The following is a 26,013-nucleotide window of genomic DNA, read 5'->3' as shown; positions in this document are numbered from 1 at the left end:
CGTGATCCAAAGGTCAATTTCAAGGTCAGATTATTGGTTAAAAAGCCAATTTACTAAAATGTATGGGTTCTTTGTTGAATTCCCTTCCCAACATGTTTTGCGAAGATTTATATCTGAAGAACTACTGGATCAGAGTTCAAAGAAAGGTGGCCACACCCTTTTTTTGACAAAGTATTTAAAACTCATGTTCCTTATGAGTCAAAATTTACGATTCTGTGCTGTGCCCTCACAATCAACAAATACAGCAAGTTTAATTCAGAATCAGAATCATCTTTATTGGCCAAGTATGTAAAACTAGTGTTGTCAAGAGATTAAAAAAAATTGTGTGATTAATTATGATCGGTAATTAATTGATCAAATTAACCTATATGTTAATCTCATCAAAAAATTGATGAGAAAACTCCTATTTTCATTTCAAATCCATTACATCATTGAGACAGATCAAAAGATTGACATCACAAAAAAAGCGGCATTATAAAGTATTTTATTGTTTTTAAACAGACTTGAACAGATGCAATCCAAGCCATTTACTTTGTGCTGTATTTGAGACTAGTCCTAAGTCCTACATGCAACATTTAGTTTCGACCACCAGGGGGAATCACTGTTTTCTTTTGTTTTTGTTTTTTTGTAAATCTCCAAATAATTACAAAATAAAAATAAAATAGAACATCAGATCCATTAAAAATGCTTAGTTTAACATATCAAAAACAGTAAAAACACTTTTCGGAATAATACAAGTACTCAACACTGAACTTGCTTCAGATAATAAACAATAAATAAAACAGACACTTAAATCACAGTGTTGTAAGTTAGCACTTCAGAAATAACACTGTTCATCATTATAAAATAAAGATCTGAAATAAACATCAATCACTTCTCATAGGCTACAGAGGATGCAGAGGCTATTCTGACTTCATGCCTCGTACGCCGGGTGTTCTCCTCGAGTTTAGTTTGGCGAAGAGCTTTGCTATGGCTCGCTCTATTGCTTATGCTTTCGGTGCTAACGTTAGCTGTAGCTGCACCCGCGACTGGGTGCTTTGCATTGATGTGGTAGGCTAAAGTTGAGCTGCGTCGGTGGGAAGCAAACTCCTTACAAATTAGGCACAACACTCTACCTTTATCAATAGTGCCGTCAGGGTGTTTTTGGAATGTACATTTTACATTCATTGGCCTGAGAAATCTCACATGCTCCTCCATTTTCACCGCTCCTCTCCTCACTACTGCCTAGCTGGCCCTCCCAACTCCAATGGGAGCCAATCCGTTTATTATGCGAAACAAGCCCAAACATAATCACAGCCAATCAATGTCCGCTTCAGGTTGTGACTGACCATTGTTTCCCCACCCTCAACAACCCGAATACAGGAAGCCAACACATAAAAAGGATATTATAAAAAGGCAACCCACCTACAGAAACAATGAAGTTAGAGATTAAAATTTAGATTAACATGATTAAAAAAACATAACTAAACTAACTTTCACAAAAATCAAAGAATACCTGACTAAATTCAATAAATTTAAAATAATTGCCATATCAGAAACTTGGCTTGATGAAGATAAAACAACTGAAATGGAAATAGAAGGTTATGAAATGTTTGCAACTAATAGGGAAAACAAAAAAGGAGGGGGGGTTGCAATATATGTAGACAAAGCACTTAAATGCAGTAAAATCGAGAGATTGACAAACACAATAGAAAACCTAATGGAATGTCTAACCATTGAAATACATAATAAAAAGGCATCAAATATCATCATAAGTTGCATCTATAGGACACCAGGATCATGTATTGACACATTCAATAAAAAACTAACAGATATGCTCAGTTACAACAACGATAAGAAAACACGAATAATATGTGGTGACTTTAACATTGACTTATTAAACCCAAATGGACACAAAAAAACAACCGACTTCATAAATACTATGTACAGCAACAGCTTTTTCCCAGTAATCCTAAAACCTAGCAGAATAACAGTTGACACGGCCACATTAATAGATAACATATTTATAAATAAGATTGACCATAAAATGGAAAGTGGACTTCTCATTAATGACATAAGTGACCACCTACCTGTTTTTGCAGTTTTTCATCATTATTTTGATAGAAAAGCTAAGTCAACAACTCACATAACAGAAATAAGACTAAGAACCCAACGCTCCACCGACGCCTTTAAGCAAGACCTAGAAAAACAAAACTGGACCGAGGTCTACTCAAACGAAGACCCAAATACAGCGTTTGAAGTATTTCAGTCTACCATAATCTCTTTATATGATAAACATTTTCCATTAACTAAAGTCTCCAAAAAGTATAAAGACCCAAGTAAGCCATGGATAACGAAAGGCATAGAAAACGCATGTAAAAAGAAAAACTATTTATATAAATTGTTTTTAAAATTGAGAACTGAAGAAGCAGAAAAAAAATATAAGACCTATAAAAATAAACTAGTAAATATTATAAGAACCAGTAAAAGAGATCATTATCATGCACTATTAGAGCAGAATAAAAGTAACACACAAGAAATATGGAAGATACTTAACCAAGTAATCAGAAATAGTCCTAAAAAATGTATTATCCAGAGTATTTTATCAAAGGCAAAAATACTATTTTGGAAAAAACTGCAGAAATAGCAACTGAATTTAATGAGTATTTTGTCAACATCGGCAGTAACCTAGCAAAACAAATTCCTGATCCAACAAACTTGTTTGAAATAGATAGATATGTAGAAAAAAACTCCTCCACGATGTTCCTTACTGCTGTAAAACAAGAAGAAGTATCAAATATTATAAAAACTTTTAAAAATAAAAAGTCAACTGATTGCTTTAATATTGACATGACAATAATAAAGCAGATTATAGAATATGTAGTGCGACCTTTCACGCACATATGCAACCTGTCATTCAAAGCTGGTATCTTTCCATCAAAAATGAAAATTGCTAAAGTTATTCCAATCTATAAAAGTGGAGAAAGACATCGGTTTACAAATTATAGACCAATATCACTACTACCACAATTTTCAAAAATATTAGAAAAACTATTTTCTCGCAGACTTGATAGCTTTATACAAAAGCATGCGCTGTTAAGTGAGAATCAATATGGCTTCAGGGAAAAACGGACCACCTCAATGGCAGTTATGGAGTTTGTGGAAGCATTAGCCACTAATATAGACAACAAAGAATTTACTGTTGGGGTTTTCCTAGATCTAAAAAAAGCTTTTGACACAATAGATCACAGTATATTATTGAAAAAACTAGAAAGATATGGCATTAGAGGTGTAGCTTATAAATGGATAAAAAGTTATTTAGAAAACAGATATCAGTACGTGCAACTCAACAATAAAAAAACGAATCAACTAAAAATCACTCACGGAGTTCCTCAGGGGTCAGTGCTTGGTCCAAAACTATTCATCTTATATATAAATGATATCTGCAAGGTCTCAAAACAATTTAAATGTGTCCTATTTGCTGATGATACAACTTTCTACTGTTCTGGAATAAATCTGAAACAGCTCCTGACAACCGTAGAAAACGAATTAAACAAATTAAAAAACTGGTTCGACAGAAATAAATTGTCACTTAACCTGAAAAAATCGAAGTTAATTGTTTTTGGCACAAGACCAATCAAACACCAAGCTAAAATTATGGTAAACTCAATTGAGATAGAAAGAGCGTATGAAACCAAGTTTCTCGGATTAGTAATAGACTCAAAACTATGTTGGAAGCCACATATCGATAACGTAAAAAGAAAAATAGCCAAAACCGTAGGGATCCTCTACAAAACCAAGGAAGTGCTAAATAAGAGATCTTTGTACACATTATACACTTCATTATTATTACCATATATGACCTACTGTGTGGAAATATGGGGAAATGCCTGCAAAACAAACACACTCCCTATTCTCAACCTACAAAAAAAAGCAATTCGAATTATTAATAGATCAAAATATACGGAACCCACAAATCCACTATTTATCAAATTAAATACGATGAAATTTTATGACCTGGTTGACTTTAAAATCGCCCAATTAATGTACAAAGCACACAATAACCTGCTCTGCCAAAACATTCAGAAGTTTTTCGAAATTCGAGAAAGCAGCTATGATTTAAGAGGTACCAACTTATTCAAAAAACTCAAAACAAGAACAAACATCAAGCAAAGAAGTGTATCTATCAAAGGCGTTAATCTGTGGAATAATCTCGAAACGGACCTGAAAATGAGTAAATCGCTTGCTGAGTTCAAAAACAAATTCAAAAAAATAGTACAAACAACCTACATCAATCAGAGTTAAAATGATAAATTCAAAACATTAAATATAATGATAAATCAGAACTAAGTTGATAAATAGAGAAAGGTATATAAATATCCATTATGAATACAAGAGAAAATTGACACAAGAGTGTCAGGGTGTGGAAGTATATAATCCCGATACAAACCAAAAGTTGTAAAAATATCACGGTTAAGGGTAAAGTATGAGCCTTAATGGAGACTTCTTTCTTCTTACTTTTTTCTTTTCTGATTGATATAAAAATTATTTATTAGATACAATCACATAACGGGGTAGGACTAGATAAGTTTTTTACTTCTTCCTACTCCCTTGAACATAATAACTGTGTTGTATGAAGATTGATTTCTTTCTTTTTTTATCTACCTTATTTTCTGTCAAATTATTACTGTATATATGTTTTATGTTCAATAAACAAACCAAACCAAACTAAACATAACTAAACTAACTAACTCACTAAATATGACTGTAATTATTTTTACGCAATTAACACAATAATTTGACACCTCTGTGTAAAACACACAATAAATTTGTCTCCAGTAGTATAGGCTGTACTAGTACTGCAATAACAAGCAACTAAGATAAACGAAGACATGACATATAAGTATAGAGAGACATTCCGTAATGTACGGGTACCATTTTGTAGTAGTACCACTTCGTGACAGCGGTGCGACAATGTGCAGGTTCATCGAGAGATAGAGTGATCAGTGGTGCAATACAATATACCATGTCGGTTGTACAGATCGTGCAGATAATTGTTGCACCGTTTATTAAGTGACCACTAGCAGTCATTGCAATACAACTTTAGGTGTGCAACTATACAGAAAGTCCTTGAGCGCTTTAAAATTTCTGGTGCTGTGGAGTATTGCTCATCGGCAAAAGTATGTAGACAGCTGTAGCCACAATGATCAGGGCGGTTATACACAAGGGTGAGCACAAACATAAATAAATATAAATATATATTTTTTAAATTAGCCTTGTCAAATCCACTGCGTGATTAGGCATGGAATGACCCAAAAAGGATGACAATGTTGGAAAATTGGGAAGTCAACAAGAAAAGAATTGCTTTAGAAAATACTTCTTCCATCTGAGAACCCACTTTTTTAAAAATACAAAATACAACAAACAAGCACCTGTAGGCCATATTTTGTTTTATTTGCTGCCGTTTATTTGTCCACCAGGGGGTTTGTTTCATTAGCTACGCTTCGTTCATGTCAGAGTCTACAGAGTTCAATGATTCAAGAGTACAGTAGTTGGTTTCTCCACACACATAAAGATTTTTTTTTCATAAATATTGAACACGTTTAAAATTTGTGATGGTCACCCCTGATCCATTTTGCACCCTGATATCTGGAAAAAATACACACCTCAGGCCAAAGGGTAAACTTATAGTACAATTTTATAAGTCATGAGATAGTCAGGTATTTGATGTCCTTGCTCAGGAAAGGGAAAAAAATAAGTCAAAAAGAGCATGAAGACAGGCAACTTTTTCTCAATCCATCAATTCAGAAGGTTTGCTATCTCCGGGGCCATTTAGAGACAGCAAAGCGGGATGCCTTCCCAAATCCTGACAGTTCAAACAGCTTCAAAAGGAACCTCTGGAGTGTGTTGTACTCGCCTGAACATTAAAAAGCCTTCGGGAGCACCATTGCTAGCTGTCATTGAGGCTTCCAGCATAGACGAATACATGGAAATATTTTGTCTCGTTCAGTGTATTTATCCTCAGTTGTAAACTGGCTTTGGTGTACTGAAAGTACAAGCATGAGCTGTGTTGCAAAACGTCAGGCAACATGACCATCACACCCATCACTGCTGCTTTGTCAACATTTGAGCGGAGAGAGCACTACCGGTAGTTGTCGTTGGACATCGGACGTAAAACATACTCGGGTCTCTCTCTCTCTCACTCTCTCTCTCTCTCTCACTCTCTTTCTCTCTCGGTCTTGCACACACACTTTCAATATTAAGTTAAACGCATGGCTTATCTTTTTTGTAGGCAACAACGCTTCTTGTCACAGTATGGACCGACTCCAGGCTTTGTTACTGTGCCCTGTCAGGTTTAGTTAATTTTCACGACCATTCGGCGCACCGTATTGTTGGGCGCAGTCTCAGTAACGGGTGCTATTTCTGTATTTGACACATACACAAATCGCACTGTATTATTGGGCGCAGCCAGGCATGGTAAAACATACGCCAGTTTAAACATACGGCATGCTAGGGGTGTGCCTTTAGCGTCCTCTTACACGCCCACCCTTCACTCATTGGCGACTGGTACCTGCTAGGGATGTGCCTTTCGCATCCTCTTACACGCCCACCCTTAACACTCATTGGCGACTGGTACCTGCTAAGGACGTGCCTTTAGCGTCCTCGTACACGCCCACCCTTCACTCATTGGCGACTGGTACCTGCTAGGGACGTGCCTTTAGCGTCCTCTTACACGCCCACCCTTCACTCATTGGCGGACTTCCGCATGCCTGTCGTCACTCACGTCCGCCTTTTCTCTGTATAAACAGTGCTCTCAGTCAGGCTTTGGAACTTGACGCATACACTAGATGCTCCGCATTATAAGGCGTCCTGTCCATTTTGGAGAAAATTTAAGACTTTTAATGGCGCCTTATAGTCGTGAAAATACGGTACATGCCATTTTACTACAGTCGATGACTGTAATTTAAGCATGGAAAAACGCACCTAATAAAAAGTCTGAGCAGCTCAATTTAACCACAGAAACACATTTGTAAACACAGTGTCCCATTTTTATGAATAGCCGCGGTTCTCCATGTTAATAACATGGGATATTTGCAAAGAAAGAGCTCACACATTGATTTTTTACAACTTTTACTTACCATATTTTCCGCACTATAAGGCACTTCGGAGTATGTGGCACACCTTCAATGAATGGCCTATTTCAAAACTGTTTTCATATATTGGGCACACCGCAGTCGTGACCGAAAGAACGAGATCCCGGATACAAGCGGCCGAAATGAGTTTTCTCCGGGCTCTCCCTTAGAGATAAGGCGAGAAGCTCGGTCATCCGGGAGGGGCTCAGAGTAGAGCCGCTTTTCCTCCACGTCGAGAGGAGCCAGATGAGGTGGCTCGGGCATCGAATTTGGATGCCTCCGGGACGCCTCCCTGGTGAGGTGTTCCGGGCATGTCCCACTGGCAGGAGGCCCCGAGGACGACCCAGGACACGCTGGAGAGACTACGTCACCCAGCTGGCCTGGGAACACCTCGGGATCCGCCAGGAAGAGCTCGAAGAAGTGGCTGGGGAGAGGGAAGTCTGAGCTTTCCTCCTAAAGCTGCTGCCCCCGCGACCCGACCCCGGATAAGCGGTGGAAAATGGATGGATGGATGGCACACCGCATTATAAGGCGCATAGAAAAGAAGCTACAATAGTGGCTGCGGTTGCCATCTACGAGATGGAGCTAGGTTTAAGGGAATACAATACAATACAGCTTTAGTTTTATAGCGCTCGAACAACCGCTGCAGCTGTAACAAGGCACTTTACAGAACATTTAAAATACCACGTACAAGAAATCAGAATATTGATCCATATATAAGGCGTATCATATTATAAAGTGCACTGTCGGCTTTTGAGAAAATGTAATGCTTTAAAGTGAGGAAACTATGGTTCCTTAAAACGTCAGTAGATGCTTCTTCTCCCTAACAATGCCGGACGCAGCAGTTACACTGTAGTGTCACAGAACCTCTCTGAGTCTCTCTTTCTCTCTTGTTGTCACGAGGCAAGTTTGCCAAGAGCTTCATCAGTCAGCACATACGTTTATGGCAATGCAGCCTTTGGAAAGTCATCTGTTACGTGTTTGGGAGACACAGAGGTTGCCGTCCGTTGCCAGCAATTGTGGGAGTCAGTAGTGGATCAAACAGTGAGAGACATAATAGTGAGAGGAGATATGCCTGTATTCATAGCACTTTACACGACTGTACCTCTCAAGGGAGTTAAAGACCGAACTGAACACCGAAACCCCTCACTAGGGTAACCTTTTGGAGATCCTCTGTCCTTTCATTTTTCGATCATACTTCGGAGCTGCTGAAGCTTATCTCTCACTTCAGTGTAACAACAACAAGGGTGTCTCAAGAAGAATTGAGATGTGTGGGCCTTCCTCGTGAGGACACAATCTCCTCACAATAAAATGTCATTTATCAATGGATGTGATGTTTTGTGTAGACTGATTCACAAAGATATGTAATTAGTGATAATGCTTAACACAGAACAAGAAATATTGCTGGCTGACTGTCTGTTATTCTGTCAACTACAGAAGTCAAACACAAGCAGGTCGTTTGCATGTAACTGTGCAAGTTTGTGAAGAGTGCTGCTTCAATGCAAGAAAAAAAAAGTTTCTGTGTCTCGTGACTGTACACAATCAGGATTTTGGTGGCCAATTACTGATTTGCGAGTTGAAATATAGATCTCAATCATCGATCCAATCACAAGGTGGTGCAAATATCTATTTAACTCACTTATTTATTGGCTGAATAGCCTATATTTGTGCACTGCTTACGAGTATAAGCAAACGTATTATCAAGCATTTTGCCAATGTTGATCAATCATTGACATGCCCCAAGGAAGGAAAGGAAAACCAAACAAAAACAAGGGGTGTGATTTGAATATGAAACGATTATTCCTGAACAAATGAGTGGAGCTTGATTTTTATTGACAATGTAGCTCGCAGGTGTCAAACTCAATGCCTGGGGGCCAGATCTGGCCTGCCACATCATTTTACGTGGCCCGCAAAAGCAAATCAAAGATGTCAACTTTCACGATGCTTGCTAAAATCTCTCCCAAAATGTCTAATTCTCATATGTAATAAATGAGTGATACTGTAAACATTTTCTTGTTACCAAACCCCTCATTACAGTAACTTAAACAATAGGTAAATAAACCGTTATTCTTGACTTCTTTACATGGTTTCAGTCATAATGGCCCTCTAAGGGAAAGTAAAATCAGGCCCGCGACAAAAATGAGTTTGACACCCATGATGTAGCTGTTTTTAAAACAAGCCGTAAATAAAATCACAACTGATGTAAATGCTTTCGTTGGACCCATTTCAAAATTATTCCCCTGAAAAACCTGTGGATTTTCATGCCCCAGCTGCAGAGCAGTATCAATTGAAGTGTGATGCTGACATTCGACAGTAGTCATCGTAATTGTGCACAGTTGCAAATATATTTATTTGCGATGCAAAGATGACGTGCACAACTTTAAAGTGGCACAAATGTGGATAATGCAGGATACATTGGGGGGGGTTAATAAAATCAATCGCCGCACTCACTGGTGCTGTAATTTTGATTCGCTTCCCATCAGAATATTTTTTGCAGCGGACTGAATATCCTGATGACTGTATGTAAGCTTTGTCCAACATAGAGCGGTGTTTCCAGGCGAAAAGCCACACAAAGATAACAAAATAGCGAAAGTGTGCTGTGACACGACGGCCAGTCCGTCTTTTGAATTGGTGTGGGGATCAATATTGTTTGAGTTGTCGATGCCTCTTATACCTCCAAGCTCAAGTCTCAAACTTAAACACTAATACATTTGATACTTTAGTCATTTGAGGCACCAAGGAAAGCAGTAGGGATATTGATTACCAGACCCACACAAGGATCTTATCAGGAGCACACCGAAACCTTCTTTGCATAACGAAAGCAAGTTAATATCATACAATTGTTAAAAATTGGCAGGTAGCGCCAAAATCCAACCGTAGGAACCAAAATTATCTGGCCCCGCACAGATTAATGTACATGTGGGACACACTTCAACTTTAATTCATGTCCCCATTCACGGATCTGATCAATGACATGCCGTCGAATTACGGAATTACGGTCAATCAGAAAATGAACGACTGAGCTGAGCTGATCCGCTATCGCCGATAAGATCAATGGAAGTCAAATGGCTATAAACTCTTATCAACTCATCTGACAAGCATGAACACTTCCCAAGAGTATCACAAGGATGAGGTTTCAATGAATTGTGTTAATTGTGTGTGGCCATTAGGTCGCAGGCATTCGAGGCATGTTGATTGCGAACAAAAGGCAAGACAACCAAGTAAAGACCTTCATCACCTACAACAAAGGCAGAGATTGGAGGCTCCTGCAAGCCCCGGCAACCGACCTGGATGGAAATGAAATTCACTGCATACTGGTAAGAGTCAGTGAGTTGCTATGCTTGTGTTTAAAACCAGAAACAAAAATTTACAAACACATTCATAGTACCAAGCACAAAATGCCGAGGTTTTTTTTTTCTAAATAAAATTAACCAAATAAATTATATATATTTTACTGCAGATCTGGATAGGGAGATGATGGAATAATTATATACATACAGTATATACAGTACACATATATATATATATATATACAGTATATATACAGAGAGAGAGAGAGCGAGAGAGACTGATTAAGTAGGCTACATATAATTAATTGTCTTGCCTGCTTCCTGTTTGTAATGTCTGCATACTTTTTTGCTGAGCAGAAACTACCACAATACCACTGTCACATCCTTATATTACTGCTTGGCCTTGGTGGCTAGTGACACACAGTTCAAATGTGAAATATAAGCAATTCTAAACCAACTATAAATGCCTGAATGAACAAATAAATGAAAAAAACTGAACAAAGCAACTCATCCATTTATGATTCACCGCTGAATCCAGGCGGGATCCGCATTTCAAAGTTAAGCCTTCATTGCTCTTATTCTTATGAAGAAATGTCATAATGCATTTCTACAATAATTTATCAGACCTGGTAACTCTCCGACCTGACGTTTGATCCCCTCCAACACTACTCAACTCAACTCAACTGTATTTATAGGTTATCATCCTTCCATTTTCTAGGTTATAATGTAGTCTTGGCAATGTTCCAAATTTGCAGTCCTGTTTTGATTTTATTTTCTAGCCTTTTTGTTCCCTTCATCTTCAACTACAAACTTCAGAGAACCCCTACCTGTCCGGGGCAATCTCCACAAAGAGCTCTGCACCAGGGATTATTGTTGCCACAGGTAGGAAAAAACTCAACGTGGACTATAATTTATGCAACTACAGAAATGTGTCAAATTGCAATTAAACCAATTTCATCAATTATTTTATGTCATTTGATACAGAGTCGATTTTGCACCTAATTCAAGCACTTGCCTCAGAGAGAAAGAGTTTGTGCATAAGCAGATGTAGAGGGATGGCCATCGTCCTTGAGCGCAAGAAAAATCAAGCATAGCTTTTTAGGTCCATATCTCACCACGTGCGAAATGCGTGCGAGTGTTTGCCCACGTAGCGAATGTTGGTTTTTCGTCGGGGTTCGCCAAAGGTTTCAAAGATGATCGTCAGACGTTCGCAAACCTTTTGAATGGTCGCAAACTGTTTTTCTTGTCGCTGAAAATCTTTTAAATTGTTGAAAACAAATCCGAATATGCCCAAAGAAATACAATTAATAATACATCAAATGTAACCTAGATCTTGGAGAGATGCCAGTCTGCTTCCTGACAACGAGTAACTAGCAACCCAAGCTTTGGAGTCTCTCTCTGCATGCCTGTATGTGTGTGATCTGACTCTTTTTCTTGCGTGACACACAAAATAGACAGCAATTTTTTTTTGGGGGGGGGGACTATTAAATTTTACAGTACCTGGTATCGTGTTTACTGGTGGGCGAGCCTTTTCTTTTGTGCTTTATTGGTGTGATTGAATTTGCTTGCTGCACCTTTTAAGACATCAGCTAGTGCAAATACTGCATTATGTTGTCTGAATGCTGCAGGCATCCATAGGGGAGAACTTGCAGTCTTCTATTATTTACATGCACCGAAAAACAGTTTTACAGCCCTGAGAGTGGAGCGTGAAGAGCATTATAATCACAAACATGGGGAGATTGAAAGCTTGCTGTGTGCATGCATGCCTTTTGTGGCGTTTTTTGCATATGCAGACATTGAAAATGATACAACAGAGCAAATATTTCAAACAATCACTTAAACATACCTCAAATAGATTCACATAACCCAGATCTCAGTATTTAGTTAACTCATTGTTGAAAGTTAGGCTTACTTTGATTTTTAGGGCTGTGGTCATTTTCATGGCTGCATGTTGTGCCATGTGGCAAACAAATCTGCCCCATAATCAGGTTTGGGGTTTGAATCTGGTCTCTAACCTTTCTGCGTGGCAATTACATGTCCACCGCATGTCCATCAGCTTGCATGGGTTTTGTCAGTGTACTTCAGTAAATTGTGTGTCTATCTACTCTATACGTGCCCCATAGTTGACTGGAAGCGAGTCCAGAATCTGAATAGCATTTGAGGTAGTAACAATTTTGCTGGAGGTTTTTTTGTTCACGTGGCTCTGTGCATGTTGAAAGCAAAGTGAGCAATCATTAGCTAATGACTGCTGGTTGTCATCCAACTAGCTGGAGATGCTTTCAAGTGAAGAAAAGCTGAAAGCTATCATGAAAGTAGGTGTAGGGGTTTTGCTCCAGTATTTATCTTAATATTTGAGCAATCTCAGAGTGAGAAAGAAAAGGGGGGAGGGAGGCATGCCAAGTTTTCATCAGTTTCTTGTGTTTTTTTTTTGTTTGTTTTTCTAACTTGATGAGTGGCTACCCTCAGAAGCTTTGATACATTCATCCACTTCAGACACAGCAAGGCAGTAAAATAAAAGGATGCCTACTTTCGACATGCTCCTGGAATTCAGCCAATCTGAAGAAAATGTTGCTTTACGGTGGAGAGTGCTTGCTTGTATTTGTTGTAATGAGGGATGAATAAAAAGACGTACATTTTGTAATTTGATTGAAACATGAACGATGCAATTCTTTTCTCATGGAGTTAAAAAAAATGAAACAAAAAAAATGGAGAACCTAATAGTACTTCTTAATCATAAGTGAGTATGTTGTGCCCCTCTTGTGTTATCGATTATCTGTTTTGTTCTGTTATTTATTCTGCTGACTGCAGGGAATATTGGAGCTGAGCTGTCCTACAACAATGTTGGCATGTATATATCATCTGATGCCGGAAATAGCTGGAGACAGGTGAGAGCTTCATCATGACCAAGTCTATTTTCAGTGTGTGTGTGTGTGTGTGTGAGAGTGCGTGCCTGCGTGCTTCAACTTGTTATTGAAAAGCTACTTTGGTAGGATTTAGCTAATGCATCTCCTGTGCGTGTGTGCGTGTTTCAAGTTGTTAATGAAAAGCTACTTTGGTAGGATTTAGCTAATACAACTCCTTGTCTAAAGATGGATGTCAATGGGCATGTCTTTGTTACGTTCGTTTTTTTTTTTGTTTTTTTTTACCACTCTATGCTATCTATGTATGATCATTAATGTTCAGATTTTTGAAGAGGAGCACAATATTTGGTTTCTGGACAAAGGAGGGGCCCTTGTTGCCGTAAAACAACCTTCTGTGCCAACCAGACACTTATGGTATGTCAGTTTGATTTGTTCCCTTTTGTATTGCTTTTCATAGTCACATGAAGTTAATTCATTTCTTATGATTTAAATAGGCGGCATGCTGGACAAGTGGTTGGCACATCTGCTTCACAGTTCTGAAGTTTGGGATTTCAATCCTGTGGCCCGTCCTGTGTGGAGTTTGCATGTTCTCTCTCGTGCACGCATGAGTGTTTTTTTTTTTCTGGGAACTCCTGCTTTTTCCCATATTCCAAAAACATGTTAGGTTCATTGAAGACTCTAAATTGTCCTTTTGGTTTAAATGTGAGTGTGAATGATTGTTTGATATGATTGTTTGGTATGTAACCCTGCCAAGGCTGGCAACCAGTCAAAGGTGTATTTGGCTGGTATTGGCTCCAGCTCACCATAATGACGAATAGAAAGTGGAGAGATGGAGTAATGGATGGATGATTAATAAGCTTGATGATGTACAATATGTGACATACACATTGACTCTTCCCTTTGCTCTCGAGGGTACATCCATTTTGGCTGATGGCAAGAAAGTAATTTTTTTTGGGGGGGGGGGGGGCACCCCCCAAGCCACTTATCATTAACATTCGGTTGTTTGAGCCCCAATTAGTACGTTCATTAACATATTCGCCTCCCTCTCGTCCAATTGGTAGTGGTGGGTCAATTTCCACCCCAATCGAAGTCAAAAACATTTCAGTTTTCCTATTTTTCATCATGACAACAACTGGAAAGTAAGTGTGATGCTTTTTATCTAGCAACCAATTTCTTTGCCAGAAAGAAAGAAAAAACAACAACAACGACAGCTACCTTTATGCCGCCTGCATATTGCTGTGGCACATGTGATTTTAACTGTTGGGTATTCAGTGACTGCTTTCCAACCTAGTATCTTATAATAAGTATGAATCTGAGCTATTTGTGTTGTCAGTGTTTATGGTAAATGAAGGCTGTGAGGGTTTTTTTTTTCTGTTGCGGCCACATGCGTGTGTGCGAGGGTCGGGTGGTGGTGGAGGTGTGGGGGGTGAGGAATCTCTCTCTCTCCAAATTTGTGGCCTCAGCAGTGTTTCTGCATCCCACATACACTCAGGTACTCCAACTTGTTCTCACTTCAGCTTCAGAGTTGAGTTGCTGTCAAAATCAATTGAGCTCATTCTCCAAATGATGAAAGTTGCCCTTACATGGTCTCCCTCTCCTGAGCACTTGCACATGAAACAGTTCTACTTTTGTTTATTTTTTAAAGTTGATTTTGTAATATCTACCATGAATGTTTTTGCTTCTCATATTTTATCTGCATTTATTTGGGGGGGTGGGGGTCTTGACTTTAATAACCAGACTGTTATAATACCATTTACTGCAATCTTCTGCAGCTAATTACAGTGTTTTGAAATAGGATTTTCCCCCTTCCTGATTTCTGTGTTCTTTGCATATTTATCACATACAAAGGTTTCCGTTCATCAAACCTATTTTAATATCAAACAGACACTACCCAAGGAAATACAAGATGTGAATGCCAATTCACTTTATTAAGGCACAAAAAATCCAAACCTCCCTGACCCTCTGAAAATGTAACTGCCCCTCTTTGTTAAAAAAAAAAAAACAAGTAACTGTGACTAACGACAGTTTTGGGAAAGCTGAGTTCAATTTCACAGGCAACACCCTAGCACCACATTTGTTGAATCAAGAATATCACATAAATAGAATTTGTCAGACAAAGTGATGTACGCTCCAAGACTTCAAGAAACAAACGCATCATGCCACAACCCGAATAAATTCAAGAATTAGAAAATTGTTATTGAAATCTATCAGTCTCAAAAAGGTTACAATGCCATTCCTAAAACTCAGGGGTTACAGCAAACCACTGTCTGAGCCATTACTCACAAATGGATAAAACTAAGAACAGTGTCAAACATTCCCAGGAGTGGTTGACCAGCTATAATTACTCCGAGATTGTGATGACGACGCACCCAGGAGGTTGCAAAAGAACCTAGAACAACACCCAAAGAACTCCAGATCTGTCATCAGTTGAGGTCAGTGTTCATGAAGCTACCACAAGAAAGACACTGGTCACAAAGGCTCATCTCACATTTTCCAAAAGGCATCTTGATGATCCTCAAAACTTTTGGAAAAACATTCTGTGGATTTATGAGTCAAAAATTGAACTTTTTGGAAGATGTGCAGCCCGCTACATCTCGGGTAAATATGGCACAGCATTTGATAAAAAGAACATTTTGCCAACAGTGAAGCATGGTGATGGCACTGTGGTGGTCTGTGGCTGCTTTTCTACCTCAGGACCAGGACAACGTGTTGTGATTGATGGGACAATGACTTCCGCTGTCGACCAGAAAATCCTAAAGGAGAACATCCGACAATCAGTTTGCACCCTCAAACTCAAGCGCTCTTGGAACATGCAGCAGGACAACGATTCAAAACACACCAGCAAGTCGACCTCTGAATGGCTAACAAAAACAAAATTAAGGCTTTGGAGTGGCCAGGTCAAAATCCAGATTTAAATCCAATTGAGATGCTGTGGTGTGACCTTAAAGGGTCAGTTCATGCTAGAAACCTCTAAAATATGGCAGAGTTGAAACAATTCTGTGAAGAAGAGTGGGTCAAAATCCCCCCACGGTGATGTGAATGACTCATCACTAATTATCGCAAATGCTGGATTTCAGTTACTGCTCCACATCTCATTTGTAGGTTCAGGGGGCAATTACTTTTTCACTTTGGGACAGGTAGTTTTTTTTTTTTGTCCAAATAAATTCAATTGGCATTTATAAACTGTACCTTGTATTACCTTGGGTTGCCTCTGTGTGTTATTAAAATTGGTTTGATGAACTGAACCCCTTGTGTGTGATAGATATGCAAAGAACACAGAAATCAGGAAGGGGTCAAATACTTTTTCACGCCACTGTACACAGAGGCTGTGAATCTTGTCTGTTGAGACTAGTGATTGTGATCTCAACCTTAATCCTCCCCTATGACCAAGCTCGAATAGAGAGTTTCTGTTTTGCGTGCCATTGCTGTTGCTGGGTTTGTGATGGGAATGTGTTTTGACACACATGTACAGGGTCAGCTTTGACGAAGGGAGGCAATGGACCCAACACAGCTTTTCCTCTGTGCCTCTGTTCGTGGATGGCGTTTTGGTAGAAGCTGGGGCAGAGAACCAGATTATGACGTAAGTCTTACAAATTCCCGAACTGCAAACATTCAGTATGAAATGATTACTTCTTTTCAGGGAGTGTTGTGATGTTGTAAGTTAAAAAATCTTTTGTATCCGTGAGGTCATCCGAGTTACTTTTTGCAGAGCTTAAAGACTTAACAGATTCAGGAGCTATACAATACCCAAAGGCAATCTGCCATTTAAAATTACAATTTTGAAATGCCAGTTTAAGGGACATGTCGGAAATTTGTTGCACTTTTAATGGCATAAAAAATACATTGTGTTTACAGTGATCCCTCGCTATTTTGCGGTTCGATTATCACGGCTTCGGTGCATCGCGAATTTTTTCAAACAATCTTAAAAAAAATTGTATTTTTATTTATTTATTTTGAAGTCCGCAAAAATCAGTGTCTAAGTGTTGTTTACTCTGCATGCTAGTGTGTGCGCAATCTACTCAAGCTCGGAAGGTCCACGTGGGGCACGTGTGTGTGCTGCACGCATGGGTGCGCAGGTGAGTGTATGTGTGTTGCTGAGAGAGAGAGAGAGTGAGAGAGAGAGAGAGAGAGAGAGAGAGAGACTTATAAGAATAGAAGCAGGTCTCTCCATCCTTAATTGTCTAAACAACCTTAATTGACTAATCATAAACACGTCTGCTGCAAGCCCGGATCGCTGGCCTGTGTGTGTGTGTGTGTGTGTGTGTGTGTGTGTGTGTGTGTGTGTGTGTGTGTGTGTGTGTGTGTGTGTGTGTGTGTGTGTGTTAGTGCGCTCTGCTCAAGCATAAAGGCCCACGTGGGCCAATTTATATATACTGTATGTATATATATATATATATATATATATATATACAGTATATATATATATATATATATATATATATGTTAATCGGTCGCTACTTCACGATTTTCGTTTATCGCAGGTGGTTTTGGTCCCCATTAACCGCGATAAACGAGGGATTACTGTATACATAGATCATACACAATTCAAATGTCCGTACTATATTTAGATCAATAGGGAGGGGGGATTCCCTAAATTTAGACGTTTTACACTTGTCCTTATTTTGTAGAGATGTGAATTATTTTGCCTGGACTACTTCTAGAATTTATACTGTACAATTCACGAAAACTCAATTTTCTGCACTTACATCATATGTGTACATGTAAGACTTTCATATGTGTCAAACTCAGATCCTGGGGGGCGGCTGTCCTGCATGTTGTCCAGCTCTCCTTGTTTCAACACACCTGATTCAAATGAACAGGCTCGATATGAGGCTTCTGCAGAGCTTTCTGATGAGTTGATTATTACAATCAGGTGTTGCAACAGAGAGAGATGAAAAACATGCAGAACGGCGGCCCTCCAGGACCGGAGTTTCACACCTTTGTCTTACATGTACGATACATAGGCAATCCAGAATCTTGCCTCAATTGCACGAAGGTGATAACTTGCTCATTTCCTCGATTATGTGGAACGAGTGCAGCAACTCTATACATTTCTCCACGAGTGACTGCCTTTTGATTTGCAACATAAATGACCTCCGACCACATTCGGTGTGGAGTTCTGACTATTTCTCGATCAGGATATGCACAGTAATGCATAATTCACTCATCCATAACACAATTTGGCCTCGGCAATGATTTACTGCAACCACTTTTTTTGTTGATATTTATTTTCCACCCAAAAACTTTATTTAACCAGGTTGCAAAACCATTGAGATTTACAGTTTATTTTGCAAGAGTGACCTGGCCAAGACGAAGCATCACGTGAGGCTCCATAACAATACAATCAAATCTAAGAACATACATCTCAGATGAAATAATTACTACCAAAAAGCTTTTGTTCTAATCTGACCAAAATAGTTTTAAAACAAATTTGGGGGCCCAGTTCTCAAACACAAAGCTAATTTTGCAGCTGACTCCATCAGGTCAAAAGGAAAGATTATAGCAAATTGCAAGTTGAGTTTTCCCATGAGGGATTATGACATGCATGATTACAAAAAAATCTATTAAATTAAAGTATGTTGGACAGTCTATATCCCTGACTTTGGGGACTGGAAGGAAGGATCCAGTGAATTAAGATACTGCTTGGTTTGAGTGTGATATGCAACTGTACGTAATAAACGTACCAGTAAATAAAATGTCAAGAGAGAGACAGCCAGCCAACATTGGAATAAAGAAGACAAAAATGACTATGCGATTTGAAAGATGAGATGAATCAGAGAGTGCCGTAACTATGTCCAACAACTGCAGTGCCTGAACAGATGCATGTCCTGTAGATAATGCCACCATAATCTCGAACCCTAGGACTGGGAGGAACGTTGCTACAACTTTCCTTTGGGTTTTAACCCTTTCATCCACCCTGTAACCCGATAACATGATAAGTTGCCCACTGTAGTAACCGCTGTCCCTGAAAGGGTTAAATGTTCAACAAGACTTGTGATATAAAAGTAACCCGATCTTACTTTTAATTTCTTAACCAGATTTTTAGATATAGTGATTGAAAGTGAGAGAATTGTCAATATGAAAAACTACATATTTGTACTGTACAGTTCGATACCACTTATCCTCACAAGGGTCACCGCTGAGCTGGAGCATTTCCCAGCTGACTTTGGGCAAGAGAAGAAGTACACCCTGGTTTGGCCGCCAACCAATTAAAGCCATTCACAATATTGTTCACACAATATAACAAGAAGCATGTTTTTGGAATGTGGAATGGAATCGGAGTACTTGGAAAAAAAACAACGAAAGCACACCTGATAGATTCGGATTCAAATCGCCAACCACTTACATGTGAGACGGATGTGCAAACAATGCATCCAGCGCAGACACTTTGCCAAATCTGTTTTTTAATTTTTTTTTCAATTGTCATTGGTCTTATGCTGCCTTTGTACCAATATTCTTATTTTGCCCTATCGTTCGCGACCAGATGTCCCTTCATATCTATTAAAAGCCCGCCATTATGTACATCAGGGGTGCCCATTACGTCGATCCTGATCTCCCGGTAGATCTAAGACAGGTCAGGTCCCAAGTAGATCCGAAGAGTGTTGAGGAGAAAAAAAACAAACAACTATTTGTGTCTTTGTACATGTTAGTAACATATTTTTTTGTGTTCATGTATGCTGCACCCTAATCATCTTATCAGTCTCATTTTCACCAAAAAATATTTTAAAAATTAAATTAAAAAAAATTAAATAAAGCAGGTAAATCTTGAATTTACGGTGGCTTGTGATTACATCACCGGAAGTTGTTAGCGCTCAGCAGTCTGCAATTGCAGCTTGTGATCAGAGCTGTTGGGCTCTATCTTTGATCGTCATTATTCTCATTCAGAGTTTGCTTCGTGTACAATTCACCGAGGGCACGGGCAAAGAATAGGAATCTAGGAGGGTCCAGGGAAGCACTTTAAAACGTTACGTGTGAGCTACGATAGTTAACAGGCTGCAAAAGTGCGTCGCATGCCTCAGTTTCAGGCTGTTTCTCATCATGGCGTGTGTGTGCGTGTGTGTGTGTGCATGCGCGCGTGCCGGTAAGGGTAGATCCCGGAGAGTAGATCTTCGAGCCGAAAAGTTTGGGCACCCCTGATGTACATCATGTGAAATAATATCATGCATGTAGATGGAGATTTTTTTTTTTGTGCAAATACTGTAATTTTACTTGTGTAGCAATACTTTATTTTGACCCACTCATCAGGCAGTTACATGTAAAATGTTTTTAAAATAGCTATTATTTTCTGCGTTGTACTTCAGATTTTTTGGGCACTTCAGCCACCGCTCAGAATGGCAGCTCATCAAGATAGACTACAAGTCGATCTTCAGTAGGAAATGTACTGAGGAAGATTACCAAACATGGCATTTGCACAATCAGGTGAGAAAAAAAAAACTTTGCCGTCCATGTTGCTGTGTATACTATGACAAGATCATCACTAAAAAGGCTCCCTCCGTCCACCCCAACCCCCCCACACCCCTCCTCCTCCGCAGGGTGAGCCATGTATTATGGGACAAAAACAGATTTACATGAAACGTCGTCCAGGAAACTACTGCATGCTCGGCAAAGACTACTCAAGAATCCTCTCTGCTGAGTCTTGTATTTGCCGAGCTCATGATTTTGAATGGTAAGATGAACATGGAAAAACATGTTCTTTATCACACACAGCACGCATTTAGGAAGCACTACACTTAAAGGAAGAACTCTTATTTGCAAGTCTTGCAGACGGCATAGTGTAAATGTCTGTAGGGGCGGACGAGACTACGTTTTGGTATTCAGACCCATGCAAGGTGTTGCAGTATGGCGGATTAAAAAAAAAGTGTTTTGCATGAGACAACTTGTTTCACGGCCAATCGAAGCAGCTCTTCTCATAACCTTTCAATGCCATGTGCAAGAGACAGGCTGCCGTGTGCTTGAGTCCTGCAAGAGGTCAAGGAGTGTAAAGTAAATTTCGAAGGAACTGTAATTCTCGGATGGATAATTCAAAGTTGGCAAGGGAGATCATAGATCTGTGAAGAGGCCATTTTGGAGACCACCTTCCACTCAGTGACAACCCCTATCCACACCACCTTCCATAACTGTGCCCCCGGCCAGTGGGATGATTTTAAAAATATATAATAAAGCTGATGATAATAAAAATGTGCTCAATGAATTGAATTCTGTCATGATTCGGAGGATTCGATGCATGTTGATGTCATATTTATGAATAAAATACAATGACATCCACCACACTTGTCGAGATGCTCAGAATCTGTTTGCCTGCACCTCGATCAAAATCACCAAAATCATAAGCTTTTAACTGTTTGGCACAAACATTTAGATTGTCAAGATCTTAATATATTTGTTGTTGATAATTGGAGCAATCGGGTTGAAGTCCTGAAATTTCTCTCCGCTCGATCTCAGCCAGGATGACCATCAACTTCATGGTCACATTTCTGATCATTTGTTTGATGTAAAATTAGTACAATTTTGCATGCCACCCACATGACATCACTCATTTTCATAATTTATTCTTTTACACACGGACGTGCTACACGCTTTCTAATAATGTGAAAACTTGTTTGAAATTGTTTTAAACAACATGCTAATAATGTCTGACCCCAGTGTCTGACGGTAAAATATGCTGTTTGTGATTGTTCCAATTAAAAGATGGGAAAGGCATTTGGATGTTAATAATTTCAATTTGTATGCAAATCTTCAATGGTTTGCCTTTTTATTTCAAATAACAGAGTTGGGAGCCACACCAGGCTACAGGGTGATGTAAATAGTTTTTGGAGCAGTCCAGCATGTCTGCGCTGATTAGTTTCTGTCAAACAAGGATAAAGTTACTCCTACTTTCTCTCTGTGTCAACTTCTGGCTTGAAAAAGTTGAAAAAAACTCATCTTTGACCGCATGATCTACAAGGTGGTCTCAGTACACTTCCAAACGCACTAAGGTGCAAATTCGAAATGGGACATTTAAAAAAAAAAACATGATTTGAAAATCATTTATAACCTATATTCAACTGTTTATATATACCTTATTTTCACGACTATAAGGCGCCATTTAAAGTCTTGAATCTTCTCCAAAATGGACAGGACGCCTTATCATGCGGAGTGTCTAGTGTATGCGGCGAGTTCCAAAGCCTGACTGAGAGCACTTCTGGCCGATACGCTGTTTATACAGAGAAAAGGCGGACGTGAGTGACGACAGGCATGTGGAAGTCCGCCAATGAGTGAAAGGTGGGCGTGAAAGGTGGGCGTGTAAGAGGACGCGAAAGGCACGTCCCTAGCATGTACCAGTCGCCAATGAGTGAAGGGTGGGCGTGTAAGAGGACGCTAAAGGCACGTCCCTAGCATGTACCAGTCGCCAATGAGTGAAGGGTGGGTGTGTAAGCGGACGCTAAAGGCACGCCCCTAGCATGTACCAGTCGCATGAGTACATTGTAAAATGGCTTAATAAAGTACAACTGAACTCAGTTTTGCTTCCGTTGCCTTTTTAAAAACGTGTTTTTAGCGTGTGTCCGTATTGTCTGAGGTGCTATCGTATGCTTGAAGCTAACATATCTGGTATGTTTTAGCGTGCATGCATGCTACCGTATGCTTCAAGCTGACGTGTTTTTAGCGTGCGTGCATGCATGCCGTATGTTCAAGCTGGTGTATGTTTTACCATGCCTGGTTGCACCCAATAATACAGTGCGTTTTGTGTATGTGTCAAATACAGAAATAGCACCCGGTACTGAGACTGCGCCCAGCAATACGGTGCGCCGAATGGTCGTGAAAATACGGTACACCGTATTTTCCACACTATAAGGCGCACGAAAAGTCTTCCATTTTCTTAAAAGCTCACAGCGCGCCTTAAAAATCCGGTGCGCCTTGTATATGGTCATTACGATAATATATCGACCCCAAGATGGCTCCTTGCTGGAGACATGCTTACAATGTTATAACTTGCTGTTGGTTCAGTGAACTGTGTCGCTGCTTTATTAAATACGTTTTTGTTGCAGCTCGGAAAAAAGGAGAGCTGTGGTGTTGTTTTTTAAAACGCACACTTTATTCATGGTTTTCACAGTTTCAACAAATACAGGTATGTCTCCATGCTTTCTCTTCTTCTGTTCGACTCAGGAGGCGTTCATGACTGCCTCCGAAAAATGTAAATTAACGATCCCTTCAATGACACTACGAAAATTGAAATAATGTATCAAAACAGAAAATCAAGTGAGGAAATTACAAAATAAATTCTATAGCCCCCCTACAGAATTTATTTTGTGATCTCCTCATTTGTGAATACAGAACAAAACAAAGGAATAAATAACAAACACTTCTGAGATAGTCCAGTCTACTACATTTTACTGACATCTCATCATTCTGTTGGATCTTAGCTCAAGGAAATGCCAAAATAAATTCTGTAGGAGGGCTAAGAGTTTATTTTGTGATTTCCTCACTTGATTTTCTGTTTTGATACATTATTTCAATTTTCGTAGTGTCATTGAAGGGATCGTTAATTTACATTTTTCGGAGGCAGTCATGAACGCCTCCTGAGTCGAACAGAAGAAGAGAAAGCATGGAGACATACCTGTATTTGTTGAAACTGTGAAAATTTTTCGTAGTTTTATTGAAGTACTGTACAGGTAATTGTTAATTTACGTTTTTCTGAGGCGGTCATGAATGCCTCTCCAGTCGAACGGAAGGAGTGTAGCTCAATCTAGTGGATGCATTGTAGATTGCATTTTATAATCCAGTGCGCCTTTTAGTGCGGAAAATACGGTGTGTGTGTGTGTGTGTGTATATATATATATATATATATATATATAATACACACATATATATAAATTCTGTCATTTTGAATGTGATATCTGCACAGCATTCCAAGAAAGCTGGGGCTTATTTCATTTTATCAACACTGAATAAGCAGTTGGGAAATGAGGAGACTAATTGTTGAAGCTTTGAAGGTGGAATTCTTTCCCATTCTTGCTGGATAGTCTGGGGTCTGTGTTGTATTTTGCACTTCATAATGCACATATACAGTGGGAGACAGGTCTGACCAGTGGCAGGCCAGTCGAGTACAGTACTCACCCTCTTTAACTATGAAGCCACACTTTTGTAACACATGGCTTGGCATTGCCTCCATGAAATGATCAGGAATGTATCTGATAAAGACATTGTCGAATAGGAGTATATTTTGCTCCAAAACCTGTATGTACTGTACATTTTAGTATTAATGGTGCCTCCAAGATACAGTTGGCATATACCTTCACAGATGGTTTTTGAACTTTGCACTGAGAACATTTCTGATGGTACTTCTCCTCTATGGCCAAGAAGACAAGACGTCCTTGATTTCCCCAAAAAAATTTAATTGTGGACTCGGAGATGTGACCACACCATACTTTAGCAGTAGTGATGGGAAAAGGAAGCGTTTGATTTACTTCATGAACCAGTTGTATTTTTTTGTCTCCGCTAGATGGTTTAAATGAAGGAATTTAAGAAATGTCAAGTCAATGTGATTTCAACCCAATGTTGAACAGAGAGAGGAGTCAGAAAAATACAACTGGTTCATGAAGCAAACTTGATGCTTACTTTTCCCATCACTGCTTCACCCATTTCGCACCAGCCCATCTCATCTGAGCTTTTGCCAAGAAAAGCCGGTAGCATTTTAGGTGTTGTTTACAGATGGCTTTTGTAGATGTAGGAACGAACATTGCTTTTCTTAAGTGCTCCTGAGCCCACGTTGCAATATCCTTTCCACATTTATGCTAGTTTTTAATGCAGTGCCGCCAGAGTGATCGAAGGTCATGGGCATTTAATACTGGTTTTCGGCTATGCCACTTACATGCAGTGATTTGTCCAGATTATCTGAATCTGTTGATTATATGGAGTGCATTCATCTTGCACTTCTATCTTCACCATCTGGTGCCCAGAGCACTTTACAAAGCCTGGATCAGAGATGATGAAATCCCTAAATTCCTTGTAAGTGTACATTTTACATATCCCTTTGAGGGCTGCTCCTTTTATACACAAATCCATTCACTGTGGAATGTTCCAAAGCTGGTTTTTTTTGTGCATTGCTCAACTTTCCCAGTCTTTTCTTGCTCCTGTCCCAGCTTTTCTGGGTCACGAACGTGGTGGAGGACCCCAAAAGGCAGGCAGGAGGGAGGAGCAGGGTGAACTGGACAAAGTGTATGAATCAAACACTAAGAAAACTAAATCCAGAACAAAGATCTGAAAACAAGAGTCCAAAGTAACAAACACAAACCCATTGCAGATGCAAAAACATTAACAGGAAAAGAGTCAGCAACAGAAACACTGACCCGACACTGAGTGGTAGGGCCGGGAGTCCTTTAAACAGAGAACCTACTAATGACAGGTGTGCTGCTGTAGGAGTCCTACAGAGCCACCTGTTGGTCCCAAACAAATCAACTGTAACATTGTTGCACGCATCCAATTGAAAGCTGTAGAATATTTGCCAAACAAGCAATAACGTTCATCAGTTTGGACACCAAGTGTTGTTTTATAGAATTGTATAGTATTTTGCCGCCAAATTGTGAAAGTGAAACAGGTTCCAATAATTGAGTACAAACACATGGGCCTGTATCCATAAAGAATCCTCGGACTAAATAGCCCTGTGGGATGCAATTCTTAAAGGCCAGAATAAAGATTTGGAGTGTGGGCAGGGTACGCCTACAATTCAGTGTTGATCCTTGTTAAAACCTATTCATAAATCATTTTAGCCCT

General features: G+C 39.4%; 1 protein-coding gene across 1 annotated transcript in view; it reads left to right on the top strand.

The window, feature by feature from the left end:
* Positions 1 to 26,013, top strand: part of sorcs3a (sortilin related VPS10 domain containing receptor 3a) — a 235,923-nt gene that overhangs the window by 169,186 nt on the left and 40,724 nt on the right. The window contains exons 10-16 of the mRNA XM_086119367.1: positions 10,283 to 10,429; positions 11,182 to 11,284; positions 13,211 to 13,287; positions 13,586 to 13,677; positions 16,736 to 16,843; positions 20,565 to 20,682; positions 20,796 to 20,929. Of these exons, the coding sequence (XP_085975493.1) occupies positions 10,283 to 10,429; positions 11,182 to 11,284; positions 13,211 to 13,287; positions 13,586 to 13,677; positions 16,736 to 16,843; positions 20,565 to 20,682; positions 20,796 to 20,929 (779 nt within the window). The remainder of the gene's footprint in view (positions 1 to 10,282; positions 10,430 to 11,181; positions 11,285 to 13,210; positions 13,288 to 13,585; positions 13,678 to 16,735; positions 16,844 to 20,564; positions 20,683 to 20,795; positions 20,930 to 26,013) is intronic.

This window comes from Hippocampus guttulatus, chromosome 9 (assembly GCF_054856545.1).
Source record: "Hippocampus guttulatus isolate MCC_2025c chromosome 9, RoL_Hgut_1.0, whole genome shotgun sequence".
Lineage (NCBI taxonomy): Eukaryota > Metazoa > Chordata > Actinopteri > Syngnathiformes > Syngnathidae > Hippocampus > Hippocampus guttulatus.
The sequence above is the reverse complement of the archived record's forward strand: the minus strand, read 5'-3'. Positions and strand labels throughout refer to the sequence as shown.